Source organism: Suricata suricatta, chromosome 10 (genome assembly GCF_006229205.1).
Source record: "Suricata suricatta isolate VVHF042 chromosome 10, meerkat_22Aug2017_6uvM2_HiC, whole genome shotgun sequence".
In the NCBI taxonomy this organism is placed as follows: Eukaryota; Metazoa; Chordata; class Mammalia; order Carnivora; family Herpestidae; genus Suricata; species Suricata suricatta.
In genome coordinates this window covers 5,484,946-5,499,918 of record NC_043709.1, presented here as the reverse complement: position 1 = coordinate 5,499,918, position 14,973 = coordinate 5,484,946, and the positions used below count along the sequence as shown (strand labels likewise).

The 14,973-nt window shown below is 57.2% G+C and overlaps 1 protein-coding gene across 1 annotated transcript in view; it reads right to left on the bottom strand.

The window, feature by feature from the left end:
* TTLL1 (tubulin tyrosine ligase like 1) overlaps positions 1-14,943 on the bottom strand; it is a 30,268-nt gene extending 15,325 nt beyond the window's left edge. The window contains exons 1-7 of the mRNA XM_029954112.1: positions 14,730-14,943; positions 13,914-14,050; positions 12,217-12,248; positions 9,745-9,919; positions 6,765-6,881; positions 868-1,076; positions 28-209 (exon numbers count right to left, since the gene is read on the bottom strand). Of these exons, the coding sequence (XP_029809972.1) occupies positions 28-209; positions 868-1,076; positions 6,765-6,877 (504 nt within the window). The 5' untranslated portion in view covers positions 6,878-6,881; positions 9,745-9,919; positions 12,217-12,248; positions 13,914-14,050; positions 14,730-14,943. The remainder of the gene's footprint in view (positions 1-27; positions 210-867; positions 1,077-6,764; positions 6,882-9,744; positions 9,920-12,216; positions 12,249-13,913; positions 14,051-14,729) is intronic.
* Between the last annotated feature and the right edge of the window lie 30 nt (positions 14,944-14,973).

Sequence of the window (14,973 nt, the reverse complement as noted above, 5' to 3'; positions counted from 1 at the left end):
GGCCCCGGTCTTGAGCAGGTGCACTCACGAAGACGTCTTGCTGTCCCGGGACCACTTTTTGATCTGCGACAGCTTGTTGATCAGGAAGATGCCCTTGCCCTGGGCTTTGCCACACGGCTTCATGATCCAGGTGCTGGCCGGGCTCTTCCTGAACTCCTCCACGAACAGGTTGTAGTCCGCGGGCAGCATGTAGGTGACTGGAACGAAGTCTGAGAGGACAGAAAAGGGGGACAAAGGCGGGTGCGCTGGCCCAACGGCGGCCACGGACAGAGAAACACTGCCACTGCCTTTTTGGAGGCGGCTTCATGCCCTCCCCACACCCCCGCCCCAAGCCAGGGTCTAAAGATCAAGGCCCCGTGCCGTTCAGTGCCTGGGCAATCACCTTAGTGCCCGTGTGCTAAGCACTTTATGAACCTGTATTGCCCACAGCAACCTGTTATCATTCCCATTTATCAGATGAGGACACTGAGGCCCAGAGAGATGGGTTATATAATTGTTCCCAGGTGTGCAAAGGGATTCTGGAACTATCCGCCAGCCTAGCTATTACCACCAGACGGAACAGGGGCACGCGGTTCTCCCTGGGAACGGCCAGGTGTGGTGTGACCGTGCGTCACGGCTCAGGCCGTTTCCCATCTGCGCACCGAGTAGGCCTCTCCCCCACAGGCACCGCATTCCCAATGCAGCCCCGAGAACTCAGATCCCGGCAGGAGCCCCAGCCTGCCCGTTCTCGGGACGCACGGAGTGAAGGAGGCGCCGGCCACCGCTGGCACGTGCGCCCACCAAAGCCCAGACGCCCTCCTGGTACCTCGAGCCGCTAAGGGACTCTGGGATTCGTTTCACACACGCGCCCGGGAAAGAGGCACAAACCCAGGTAGAGGTATTTCCCGTTTTCATCTTTTTCTGCCAGAGGACTCCCTTCTTTCTCCAGCTCCTTCCTGTATCTCTTAATATTCTTCACCATCAGATCCTTCCGGGTCAGTTCGTAGTGGTTCGGGAAATGGTTGACGATTTGATCGTCTGAGAGCCGATAGCCCGTTTCAACGCTGAAAACGTTCCGGATGGTCTGCACACTCATCCTGGAAGGGAAGCGCAGAAGGGACGTGCCGGGCGGAAGCTCAGAGTGCGTCCAGGTGGCGGCAGTTCTCATGAAAGCCCGTGACCACTCCCGGTCACTCCCGGCACTGGGCCCAGAGATGCCCGGGCCACAGTGGCACAGGGGAGGGTCCGGTGACCGGCTGTGACCTGAACCTGAACTGAGGCAGGACTGTTCTGAGTCTGTCGTCCAGTGGACGGTTTCACTCCCCAGCTCAGAGGAGATCCTTGATAAATGCTTATCGATTAATGAATGACACCTTTGGTTGCTGATAACAAACTCATGAGACAGCCTCCCTTAGACTCTGAAATCAGGAAAATGATTTACACAATATTTGCACCCAAAGTCAGGAAGCACACGGACTATTTTAAGCCAAAATCACAGGCCTGGCGTGCCCGGGTGGTGGCTCACTTGGTTCCGCATCGGACTCAGGTCATGATCTCATGGTTCGTGGATTTGACCCCTGCATCAGGCTCCGCACTGACAGTGCAGAATCTGCTTGGGATTCTGTCTCTCTCTCTCTGCCCCTACCCCACTTGTGTTGTCTCTATCTCAAAATAAATAAGTAAACTTAGAAAAAAAAAATCACAGGGTTATTTAAGGGCTCTAGGTCAGCGCTTCATATTCTTGTAGAGAATATGGCCTAAGACAGGCCAGAACCCTAGTAAATGAGGGTGATTGAAAAAGAAATTGATTCCCTCTAATCCTCTAGGAAACCCAGCCTCCCTGACACACCCATCCACCCTCCTAGCCCCTCAGACAGGCAGGGAGGGGGCAGGAAGGAAGGACAGGCACTCACAGGGGGCCACACGCAAGCAAGGCTGGCATAGCTTCACCCCACCCCCAGGCACCAACCGACAGAGGGCCCCAAGCACCCAAAAGGTCTCTTCTGATTCTGTGATCATTAAAATAATGGGGGAGTTTTCACACTTTTAATTATGGAAGAGCTTGACCACATGCAAAAGCAGAGAGGAAAGCGTAAGAGAACCCACCGATCACTTTAGGGGCTGCGACCAGGCATCTGGTCTTGTCTTGATCGTACCCTACCCGTGCCCCATGCCACTGGCTTATCTGGAAGCAATTCCCACACACGATATTCCATCCAAGACTCTCCTGTAAGACTGGCTAACAGTTACGGACTCCTCCTTATACGGTATCCTACTTCATACTGTTGTCACAACTGAAAACAAGCAGCAGTGATTTCTGAGTATCATCAAATACGAATCAGCCTTCACACTCCTAAGCTGTCTGGTAAGTATTTTTAGAGCATATGCAGATAAGGGCCAGGCCTTCTGATGAGCTGTTCTCTCCCCCATGGCTCTTTTAGCCTACAGCCTCCCTCCTGTCTTTTTTCCTGTGCGTGTTTGTGGGAGACCCTGGGCCACTATCTTCTAGGTCCTCACTCGCTCCTTCCTTAGCACAGCTGCCCAGCTCCCGTTTCGCCTAGGAGTCAGAAGGCAGGCCGCAAAGCCGTCACACCGGGGCAGCTGCCGGTCCGCGTGGCCACACCTCCCGCCGGGCCAGCCGCGCTGCCACGCTCATCGCCCGAGGGTAGCGGCTCCTATACTGGGCGGGCCTGGACCCGTGTGTCCTTAGTGGAGGCGCAATGGTGTATCCTCCACTTTAGTTTCTTCACGTGTTGGCAGGAATATTTGTACAAGGAGAACTGCCCCTTCGACAACAGTCTGGGTCCCCACAACACACAGGAAAGACGAACTGAATGCTGGATTCTTGCCCTTTATTTATCGGTAATAAATATAAATAAATAACGAGCCGGCTCCCTACCACCCTCGGGTATGTGACAAGATGTGTCCTGGGTGCCTGTTACTGGGTATCCGGGCAAAGCAAGGTGCCTGATGTTAGCAACTTAAGACAACCAACATTGGATCAGTTCTTGTGGTTTTGTGGATCAGAAAATCTTTTTAACTTTTCAGTCTATTTATTGAGAGAGAGAGAGAGAGAGAGAGAGAGAGAGAGAGAGAGAATGCACAAGTGGGGAAGGGACAGAGGGAGAGGGAACAAGGAGAGAATCCCAAGCAGGCTCCGAGCTGTCGGCGTGGAGCCGGGCACGGGGCTCGAACCCACAAACAGCAAGATCATGACCTGAGCGCCGAAGTTGGATGCTCAGCCCGCCGGGCCACCAGGGCGCCCCACTGGATCAAGATTTTGGGCAGGGCTCAGGTGAGCTGCTTCTGCCCCTTGGGGCACTGACCGAGGCCGCCGGTGGTATCCAGCCAGGGCACGGTCCCATCCAGAGGAAGGCGTCATTCCTGAGTCTGGCAAGTTGGCGGGCACGGCCGGCTGGGCATAACCATTACATCCAGCACAGCTCTCCCGGCAAGATCGGCCCAGGGAGCCGGGCGCCTCGCCCGGCAGCTCGGGGCTCTGCGGGGCGTCCCCATAAAGAACCGCAGGCTGCTAGGTTCTCGGGGCCTGGGCCCAGGCACACCTCACTGTGGCTCTGCTTTGGCCAAAAACGAGGCCGGAGCGATGGCGTGCCGCTTCTGAGACTCACGCTGAGAGGCCTTGAGAGCTTCCCCCTCCCTCCTGGACCCCGGCCCCCCCCAGGAGAACAGGCCCAAGCCAGCCGGCTGGAGGGACAGGAGAGATCTGTGGCGAGAGGCCGCTGGCGTCCTGGCCAAGGGCATCCAAGACCAGACAAGCCGCAGCTGGACCCCCAGGGGACAGCAGGAGACGCCCAGGCAGGCTCAGCTAAGTCCTGCGGGACCGAAAGGGCCACCCAGCCAAGCCGACAACTGCGCGTGCTGTAAAGATGGTTGTTCTGAGTCCTAAGCTCTGCGGGTTTGGTACAGGCCGTCAGTGTGGCGGCAGGTGACAGGTACACCTCTCGAGCACAGCCCTGATTTGTGTTTCACCAGCTCCTGCTTCCTGCCCTACGCGCAAGCTGTGAGCAGAACCCAGATGCAGTTTCAGAAGGTGCTTTTCTTCGGATTTGTTGTCATACAGTTTTCCAGATTGCTCTAGAATCGTCCTAATTAGTTTAAGGGCTGCACCATAATCCACTCGGTCAACGTGGTTACCTTTCCCTAACCATGTGACGCTTAGTTGTTTCCAGTATTTTACCCTCACCAATTTTCAAGACTCGATGGCAAACTGAGGGCTGAAGAGGGAGGAGGAAAGGGGAGGGGGGGTGATGGGCATGGAGGGGGCACTTGTGGGGAAGAGCACCGGGTGTTATATGGAAACCGACTTGGCAATAAACTATTAATTAAAAAAAAAGTTAAAGAAAAATAAAAAACGCTTATCAAAGTAAAAAAAGAAAAGACTTGATGGTTCAGAGTGCTCAGAACAGTAAGTCTTAAGATACCAGAGCCAAAGTTATGCAGGTCTGCTCTTTTCCGTCTCTCTTTCTCGTGTAGACGGGCTCCAAATGCTTCCTCCATGGTGTGAAGGGCGGGGGGTGCTGGATCTACAGCCTCCCAAGTGTTGATTAACTACCCAGAGGAGCCAAAAGGGCGGCCGAGCACTGGCTAAGCCCGGGGCAGAGCCGGGGGATACAGAGCGGTAGGTACGGAACGCTCTTATTCAGCCCTTCCTCCGTGAGGCAGGGCTCTGGCTATTATTTCATTCTACCTTCTTCGAGAATATAAACCTGACGCCAAACCACACGAAGGGGCTGCATTTCCCCATCAGCGCTCTCCCTGTCTGCACTCCGTGCTCCCCCAGGGAAGTGAGGCTGGGGTTCAAAGCACAGGTATCTTAGGTGCCTGGAAGGCTCAGTTAGTTAAGCATCTGACTTCGGCGAAGGTCATGATCTCACGGTTCATGGGTTTGAGCCCCGTGTCAGGCTCTGTGCTGACAGCCTGGAGCCTGCTTCAGAATCTGTGTCTCCCTCTCTCTCTGCTCCTCCCCCACTTGTGCTCTGCCTCTCTCTGTCTCTCAAAATGAAATAAATGTAAAAAATAATAATAATAATAAAGCACAGGTATCTTCAATGACAGGAGCACAGAAAGGGCCACCCCTCGCCCCAGTCGCTGCTGGAGATGGAAGCTGGCTGCCAGTCTACACTTCCCCTGGGCCAGGGCCAGGCTCGGGGACGCTGGACAAGCCAGACAAGGTCCCCACTGCATGGGGCTCGGAGTAATATGGAAAGAGGGGACGGCAGGGGAATCCCAAATCCCGGCATGCGGTGGTGCCGCACACACCAGAGAACACAGGGGCCGGAAAGGGAGCACGCAGGGCCTGGGAGGGGAGACGCCGGGGCTGGAAGGGGAGCACACAGGGCCGGGAGGGGAGCACGCGGGGGCCAGGAGGGGAGCACGTAGGGGCTGGAGGGGAGCACACAGGGACCGGCAGGGGAGCACGCAGGGGCCAGGAGGCTGGAGGTGCCCAGTGGCTTCTGGACCAGGCGGCTCGGGTGCAGGTGCACAGAGGCCAGCATCGGCGCACACATGCTGCCGGGGCAGCTGTCACACACCGCGCCCTGGGCTCTGCGGACTTGTCTACACCTCCCACAGCCGTGTTTGCAGGGAAAGGGCAAGTCTGCTCTTGGCCATGCGGACAGCAGTGGGAGAGCCAGGGCGTGACGCCAGGCATGACCTGCTCCAGCGTCTGGACGTCTGACTGCTGGGTGCTTGGCGTCTCTGAGGGGTGCGCCGAGGGGGCAGAACGCACGCCAGTCCCAAGGTGTAGAAGCAAGGTGTGGGTTTGTTGCTAGGCAACAGAGGTGGTATTAACATGCCGGCTGCCCCACCGGGGTCTCCGGGAGAAGGAAGAGGCTAGAAAGAGGCCGAGTGACGGCACTCGAGGCAGCGGCAGGGAGTGGGTCTCAGGGACGGGGGTGCACAGGGGTCCAGAGACCCAGCAGCTCCCCTCGCTCGAAGGCTCGCCCAGGGCTCTGGCCCAGGAGCTGCGTGCACACCATGGATCTGTGTTCGTGCATACAACCCTGCCAGAGGCAGGCCTGCAGCAGGGAGCACACCAGGCCCGACAAGGGAGGACCCAGGACCTCGGCCCATGAGGAGGGGGAGGCAGGGCGGGCCAGGAGGCTCCCCGGTTTCCGGCTGGGTGGAGCACCACCAGGGAGTCAGCGCCAGACACGGCTTTCCCGTTCCTCACCTCCCTCGCTTTTCAGTTGTTACCCAGTCCACCTAGCACCCTCTACCTTGTGGCAGCAGGCAAAGGAGGTACCCCCTCTCCCACGGTCCCCTTCCCCAGCGCTGGGCAAAGGGGCACTGACGGAGAGCACCACCAGGAGGGGCTCGGGCTTCGCACCCAGACCCCACGGGATCAGCCAGGCGGGGTTGTGCGGAAATGCCCCGGGAATCCTGACGCCAGGCGGGTAAACGGGAGTGTGGGAGCACCCTGCCTTGGGAGGGAGGGGTGTATGGGGGGCGCCCCTCTGAGAACACAGCCTGTGCCTGTGCTCCCGCCATTCCCAGCACTGGGAAGCAGGCCGCAGGGGCGCCTGCGTGGCTCAGTCAGTTGAGTGACTCTTGACTTCCGCTCGGGTCATGATCTCACGGTGTGTGAGATCGAGCCCCGTGGTCGGGCTCTGCGCCGACAGCGTGCAGCGGCTTGGGATCCTCTCACTCCTTGTGTCTCTCCCCCGGGGCCCATGTGCACGCTCGCCCTCTCAAAAATAAATAATAAACATTAAAAAAATAAGCAGGCTTCGGACAAACAATCAAATCCTGCGTTTTATACTTACCAGTAAAAGTTCCAGTCCTCGCTTTCTGTCACTTGGACCCATCCTCTCTTTTCAAAGTTATTTATCAGCACCGACTTCTCGATATCAGTGACCCACTTCACTTTGCCTGCCATAATCCTGGAAGAGGTCAGCTCGTTAGAGCTCCGAAATGGCAGTGGCCACGAACTTCCCCTTCGCACATCCCGAGCGCCACCCGCCGGCCAGTGTTTCTCAGCCAGGGGCCACTCGGGCCCCCAGGGGACATCTGGCCGAGTTTTTTTTTTTTTTTAAGTTTATTTACTGATTTTGAGAGAAAGAGAGGAGGGGAAAGGAAGAGAGAGAGAGAGAGAGAGAGAGAGAGAGAGAGAGAGAAAGGGAGAATCCCCAGCAGGCTCCCCACTATCAGCACAGAGCCCGAGGTGGGGCTCAAACCCACAAACCACGAGATCATGACTTGAGCTGAGATCATGAGTTGGACGCCTAACCGGGTGAGCCCTCCAGGCGCCCAGGCCATGTCTGTTGTCACAACTAGGGGCAGGGATGCTTCCGGCATGTAGTGAGCAGAGGAGAGGACGTTGCCCAACAGCCTACAGTGGACAGGACCACCCCCCCCAGGAAGTCACCCAGACCCAACCGTCATCTGGGCCGAGACGAAGAGGTCCTGGCCGAAGGGGGAGAAAGGCAACAACTGGATAATCGCCACCCAGTGTCCATCACCACCGCGACAGGAGCCACGGGGCAGGGACGGCGCTGGGGCTGTGAGAGCCGCGGCGGGAGGCACGTCCAGGGCAGCTGGGGAAGACTGCCCTGAGCAGGGGGCCCCGGAGCTGAGTCGAGAAGGGTGGGAGAGAGTGCCTACCTCCCGCCTCCTCCCTGCCCTGCTCCCATCCACTCTCTGTAAGCGCAGGTGACCTTTAAGTGTTTACCTGACCACGTCACTCCCGTTTAGTAGGCTCCGTGGCTCCCCAGGGCACATAAAATACGCAGACCCCTGCCCTCACCTGCTTCTCCTTCACCCCCTGTGTTCTCACCACACCGCACTCCGCCCTGGGGTCTTGGCACGTGCTGGTTGTCTCTGCCGGCAGCACAGGCCCTCCCTCTCTGCCTAGCTCTGCTGCTGCCCACTCACCTGCCAGCGTAAGTGAATGTCACCTCCTCCACAAGGCCTCCCTGACTACAGACCTATACACAGCCCCTCAGCATTCCTGCAGTCTGTCCCTGCTGGGGGAGGGGGGCCGGCTTTCTTCCTCACTGCTTTGTGCCCAGTGCCTAGCACTGTGCCTGGCACGGGGCGGGTGCTCCATTCAGAGAGACCGATTGCAGCCCAGGCCTGTCGGTACCACTGTGAGACCTGGAGAAAGTTACAGGACCGGCACCCACGTCTGTGTTTGCTTTGGAGAGGGGATGAGAGGGCTCTCCTGTGGCTCTCACCCGAAATCAGCCCACTGCCGCCTCACCCTGCCGGCAACAGTGGTGTCACAGAGAGGGGACCGCGATAGAATACGGGCTCAAGGGCTTGAGTTTGAGGCCCAGTTCTGATGTTCCCCAGCTGTGTGACTCTGGGAAAGTTACTTAACCTCTCTGAAATTCTGCTTCCTTAGGCATAAAATAAGGCTAACGAAGGCAACTACCCATCTCATGGGGTTACAGTGAGGCTGAACTAAGTGAACGTGTTAAAGCACCAAGAACAGAGGGCCCACATCTGGTATCATGACTGTCATCACCCCTTAGTCAGGCGGAAGCTGAGGCTCCAAGGTTCAGAACCTGAACGGGGTGCCTGGGGGCTCCGTCGGTTGAGTGTCCAGCTTCAGCTCAGGTCATGATCTCACGGTTTGTGGGTTCAAGCCCTGCATCGGGCTCTGTGCTGACAGCTTGGAGCCTGGAGCTGCTTCGGATTCCGTGTCTCCCTCTCTCTCTGCCCCTCCCCCGCTCATGCTCTCTCTGTCTCTCAAAAATAAAAAATAAATAAATAATTAAATGTTAAAAAAAAATCAGACTGAAGGGCGCCACGGTGCCCTGATTTGAACCGCTGGTAACCCCGCTCTGAAGCGCCACCACCTTTCACACGGTCCTCTGCCGCCCCGGCCTTCGGCACAATGGGGTCAAGGTAAGCAATGAAGAGAGCTGTCCTCTGCACGCGAGAAGGTGCCGTGTGACAAAACACGGCTGTCAGCGTGGAGTCACCAGTCACCACGCAGAAATGACGGCAGAGGCAGCACAGGAGCCGAATCCCCACGGGCAGTCACCCCCTCACCCAGCAACCCCCCCCCCCTCCGCCCAAGTCAAAACCCACAGTGGAGCCCAGGGACTTTCTGGGTTCTCCACTTGTGTGTGGTCTCGACCACCCACATCCCTGCCCAGTCCTGCTCCAGCCCTGCTCTGCCCCCCGCAGACTCGAGGCTTTGCGGGGTGACCCACCGAACCACCCCCCAGGCAGGAGATGCCCACACCCACACCCACACCACCGGCACCACCACGTACACCTCGGTGTGCCGCTGCCCCCCCGCACAGGCACTCACCCACCCGGTGACCCAGCACGGTGCCTGATCCCTGCCCTGCGCTTTAACAGTCAGCAAATACACTTCCCGGGGTGGGGGGCGCCTGGGTGGCTCAGTGGGTTAAGTGTCCGACTCTTGATTTTGGCTCCGATCATGATTTCCCAGTTCGAGAGATCAAGCCCCACATCGGGCTCTGCGCTGACAGCGGGGAGCCTACTTGGGATTCTCTCACCCTCTCTCGCTCTGCCCCTCCCATGCTCTCTCTTTCTCTCTCTCAAAAATAATAAGCCAACACTGAAAGAAAATGCTTCCTGCACATGATCCCCCAAGGATCCCCGATAAGGCAGACAGGCCTGATATTCCCATCCGCACTTTACTGAGCAGGACACGGAACCTTGGAGAAGAGGTTTGCGTGGTGCGCCACCCCCCCGCCCCCGCCCCCGCCCCCGCCCCATGTGGACAGCCAGACAGCCAGCGCTACGGAAAACCAACGCGGCACCCACCATAGGTACTTATGGAGCTGACCGGATGTCCGATTTCTCTTCTCAAGTGACTCCTGCCGCGGGTCTTACCAGAAACGGAAGGAACACGCAGACAGAATGTACCAGCCCGAGACAGAGCGTCGGAGAACACCGCGAGCCCGCGACCGAGCGCGGTCTTCCGGGGATGCGTCTCCTGCTGGACAAGGGCACACACAAGCTGCTCCGGGGTCGCACTGTGCTAAGTGTTTCCGAACTCTGTCACTCTCTGGCTCCCGTGGCCTTTGGGAGCTGCCGTGATCCTCCTCCGTTTCGCACACCCCCGCTTCGGCCGAACACCACCCCTCCCCGGTGCTCCATACCCAGCTCCTCGGATCACAGTGGGCGAGGTTCAAAGGCCGCCTCCTCCAGGGAGCCACTCCTATCCTCCTGTCACCTTTTCCCTAGGCCAAAGCTCCCGCCCACCTCTCCTGCCACCTCTGTTGCCACACAGGACTTCCCAGTGGATGTTTTAGTTCTGTGTACGTTCCTTCTAGAAGCGTGCGAGGGGAGGGCTCTCTGTCACATCTCCTTCTCACCCACTGATTCTTTCTGGATTCAGGCATGAGCATTTGCACCGGCACCGGGGAGGCAAACAATGCCTACTCCCGAGCCAGTGAGGGAACAAATACATCCTCGGTCAGTCCTTTGGTCCCTTGAGTGGGGCTCTTGTTTTCGAGAATCACTTCCCTGTAAATGTGATGGGGTGAACTGTAATCCCCAAAAAAGATATGTTGGGGAGCACCTGGCGGGCTCAGTTGGTGAAGCAGGTGACTCTTAACTGATGAGCCACCCAGGCACCCAGAAGCAGGTGACTCTTGATCTGGAGGTTATGAGTTCAAGCCCCACTCTGGGTGTAGAGATTACTTTAAAAAAAAAAAAAAAAAGAATAAGGAGGAGGAGGAGGCGCCTGGGTGGCTCAGTCAGTCAAGGGTCCGACTCTTGATTTCAGCTCAGGTCGTGATCTCACAGTCTGTGAGTTCAAGCCCCACATCGGGCTACGTGCAGACAGTGAGAAGCCTGCTTAAGATTCTCTCTCTTCCTCTCTCTCTGCCCCTCGTCTGCTCACTCTCTTTCTCTCAAAAATAAAGAAATTAAAAAAAATTTTTTAAAGGGGGAGATCTGGACACAGGCAGAGAACGCCATGTGATGACGCAGGGACACACATGAAAACGGTCACATGGGCCTGGAGGCAGAGATCAGCACGACGTTGCCACAAGCCAAGAAGAGTCTGGGTCCGCCAGAGGCTGGAAGAGGTGAGGAATCCGCCCCAGATTCCTCCGAGAGACTGGGCGCCACCAACGCCGTGATTTCACACTTCCGGCCGCCCTAAGCCACCTGCTTCGTGGCGCTCTGGCAGCACGGCCCTAGGACACTCATGCAAGATACAGGCATCCCAGACAGCGGAAGATAAAGAAGAAAGTTCCACCCACAAAGAGCTTTACATATACACGTGGGAGACTGAGCACAGCGCAGTGATGGGCAAAAGGACACACCAGTTATTGCTGGTCTAAAAAGAAGAAAAAGAAACGAACTCAGGCCGCCTCTCCTTTACAGACACACAGGACTTCTTTCAGAAACCACCAAAGCGGCATGGACCCCAGCACCGGGAACCAACGCCGAGGGGGCCTGGGAGGGGCCAAACCACCGGATGGCAGTTCCCTCTGCACCCGACGCCCGGAGACGCCTCGTTTCCGGTGCCCGCATGCCCACAGGTGCTCGTGGGTTTTCGTGGGGCCTCAGCATCCCCCCCAAAAACTGGGAATGAGAGCCACAGGTCCTTCACGGTATCGCGGGGGCCGAGGCCAGCGAGCAGGTGCAGGTCTAGCGTGCCGCGGTCACTCTGGTTCACTGGGTTGGAATCAGGCATCTGGGCTCTCCCTGAGTCAGCCCTGCACACTCGTCCACTTCAGCCCTACCTGCAGTGGGCCCACCGGGCTCACGCTGGGCTGTGATGATCAGCCCCACCCTCATGGGGTCAGTAATTACGTTTTTATATTATCATCAAAACCACGGCTATGGCTCCCGGGACACAGGGATCCCCAGGCACCGGCCTGGGCCATCTGCACAAACTCATCTCAACCACAGGGGCCATGTTCGCTCCCGTGCTGCAGGGAGGGAGGCCCTCTCCCCATTTACAGATGGGCAGAGTGGGGCTCTGAGGGTAAGGCAGAGCATGTGGACGCCCACACTGCCTCCCCCTGCTGCCCAGTGTCGCCTGTCAGCTGACCCACAGGGCAGGGGGTGGACTGATGCACCTCTGTCCCCCAGTGCCCAGCACCTGGTGCAGGGGGCTCGGCACGGTGTGAGGGGCTCAGAAACGGTCTGCAGAGCACACGAAGGGACCAGCTGGCCCATCCCTGCTCCCAATGACCCAGCACAGAAGTCAGGGCTGCCTCCTCCCAAACCCTAAGAAACACTAAGCCCTTTTCCTTAGAAAAATCAATAAAGAAATACCTGATGTCAGGCTGTCTTCCTGTTACTTCCTCCTAAAACAGGAAGGAAAAAAAAGTTAGGTTAACAGTAGCTTGTAATGAACTTGAGAAGTCCCCTCTCTAACGGTTCCCAGGAATGGCGTAAGCCATGCCGTCCACTGTTTCCAAAACCCAGCATCATAAAGCCTGACCCAGGAAAAGTCAGTGGGACCCATCCTGGGGATGGAGGGCAGGACCTTCCTGAATGCGAGGACAGGTTGGCACAGGAGGCCCCGGGGGTCTGCGCTTGACAGACGAGCTTCTTTCTCACCCACCCCGTCGGCCCCGACAGCCACTCCGAGCCAGGCCCACAGCGGGAGACGTAAAGCTGCCTGTGAGGAGGTGCTCGTGCGCGGGGCTGAACCAGGGAGGCAAGGGACACGGCAGCCCACAAGCCGAGGGCCCCAGCACCCCAGCCAAGCTCAACTGCAGTTCTGGGCGGGAGTGACTAGTGATTCATCCAGCAGCAAACAGTGCCAGCTCTACTCCAGAAGATTCCAGGTCTGTCTCTGTCCCTCCCCAGTGTCCCCGTAATCCTGGATGACCTCAGCAGGCTCCCACTGGCTTCCTTAGTGCCATCCGCACCCCAAAGCACCCATTCCCCACCCACTAGCAGACTGACCCTTTCACACATACCAAATCATGTCACCTTGCTCCCAAGCCTCCAGAAGCTTCCACTGCACCCAGAATAAAGCTACCAGTCTGCTGATAACCTACAATGTGGACCCCATGCAATCCAGGCTCTCCATCACCCCTCGGGCCTCGTCTCCAGCACCCCCCACACGTCAGCCCTCTCCAGCTCCTGGCCCCCTTTCAGCCCCGCACGCCCACTATGCTGCGGCCTGTCTTGAGGCTTTGCTCCTCCCCCCTCCCCCAACCTCTTCTTGAAGGTCAGCTCTTCTGAGTGGTTTTCCCAATTCCCAACCACCCACCACACTGTCACTTTACTTCCCCGGGGCACTGAGGTGGCGCACAATTGTTCAGTCCGGGGCCACAGCACCAGTACCTCCTGGAGCAATACACATTCCTGGGCTCCCCCCACCCCCCACTGAGGCACACACTCAGGCTCCTTGGGATCTGGGCCTAGGAATCTGGGCCCTCAGGTGAGATTCCTACCCTTGCCCAAGTTTGAAAAGAACTGCTCTAAGGGTGTCTGCTGGCTTAGTCGGTTGAGTGTGTGACTTCAGCTCAGCTTGTGATCTCACAGTTTGTGGGTTCGAGACCCCCAACAGCAGAGAGCCTGCTTCCGATCCTCTACCTCTCTCTCCCTGCCCCTCCCTCGTGGGTTCTATCTCTCAAAAATTATAAAATAAACATTTTTTAAAATCTTCTAAAAGAACTGGTCTAGTTCATGAACTTGGTCCTATCTTTGACACACACACACCTCCCATCAGGAGAGCAGACGTGTCGTTCTGCATCATTGCTCACTGAATCCCCTGAATCCCCCGGCCAGACCAGAGTCTAATAATAGCAGGTGTTGATCAATATTTGATGAATTCACAAAAATAAGGACATGAACTTCCTACACACACACCACCCCAAACAAGCGCTCTCTGTGCCAAGTAGTGAACGAGGCAAGCAAGGCCCAGCCCTGCGGGGGCCGTCAGCCCCGCAGGAGAGAGATGGCCAGTAAACAAGCACCCACAGATCCCACGGCCTTTCCAGGGGCCTGAGGCAGACCTGGAGCTGAGCGGGTCTCTGCTGAGCAAGAGAACATCTCCGGGACGTCCTTCTACGGCCCCAGGAGGACAGCACTTGGCCAAAAGGCCTTTCACATCCTGGAGTTATGACCACACCCAGTTACAGCCAGGGCAGCCCTTTAGGAGAAAAAGCAGAGGGGAGAACTGCCATTCGTAGAGGTGTTGCACTTTTCTGGGTCCAGCCATAAAAACAAACAAGCAGACAGACAGACAGACAGACAGGAGCCCTCTCTGTCCCCATCCCCACTACCCCCAAACACTCTGGTCACTATCACTTTCAACAAAGTCCCAATTAGGTCAGGGTTCTAAGGGCGTTTAGATTCCTTTCCAGGCAGTCTTCTGCAAAAAGGAAAAATCGCCACCCTTAAAGAAAATAATTAATAGCATCAATGAGGACTTCCGGGTCCCTGTATGGCCACCATCTATGCCCGCACCCCACTGGGAGACAGTGCCAGGCTCCTCACCGACCACTCCACCACTCGGCGCTGCTGATAAGCCCTTGGGCACAAAGCAAGACCAACCTTTTGTACTCAGCACTGCAATGTGCTCATTAAATGTTTTCCTGAACAAAGAACCTCCTGCAAACCCTAAACCGCTTACAACAATGGAACACTTTTACTTCTAGAATGAATGCTCTGTAATGGCCCAGCTACTCCATCCGGTGCATGGCTTCCTACCCACTCCCCCCACCCCCCGCCACTCCCTTCAGTGATGGGGAAACAGGGAGGGGCAACGCCCAGATCCGATCCCTCAGAGAAGGGCACGCAGGGCAGGGGACACGAATCTGTCTCCTAACCAGAGCTGTCGCCACAGGTACGCCGCGCCCTGCAAAAGATGCCACGAAAAACAATACAGGCTGCAAACGAATGGGGAAAGGCCAGGAACGAGGAGGTGCTGGGAAGAACCAACAGGAGTAACAATGCGATTACAACCAGCGGGCAGCACAAGGAAAGTCACGGGAACTCGGAGGCAAAACGGGGGGACGCGGGTCCGGCAGGCAGCACCAAAACCACACGGTCGCGGCCGCCTACCCCGGGCGC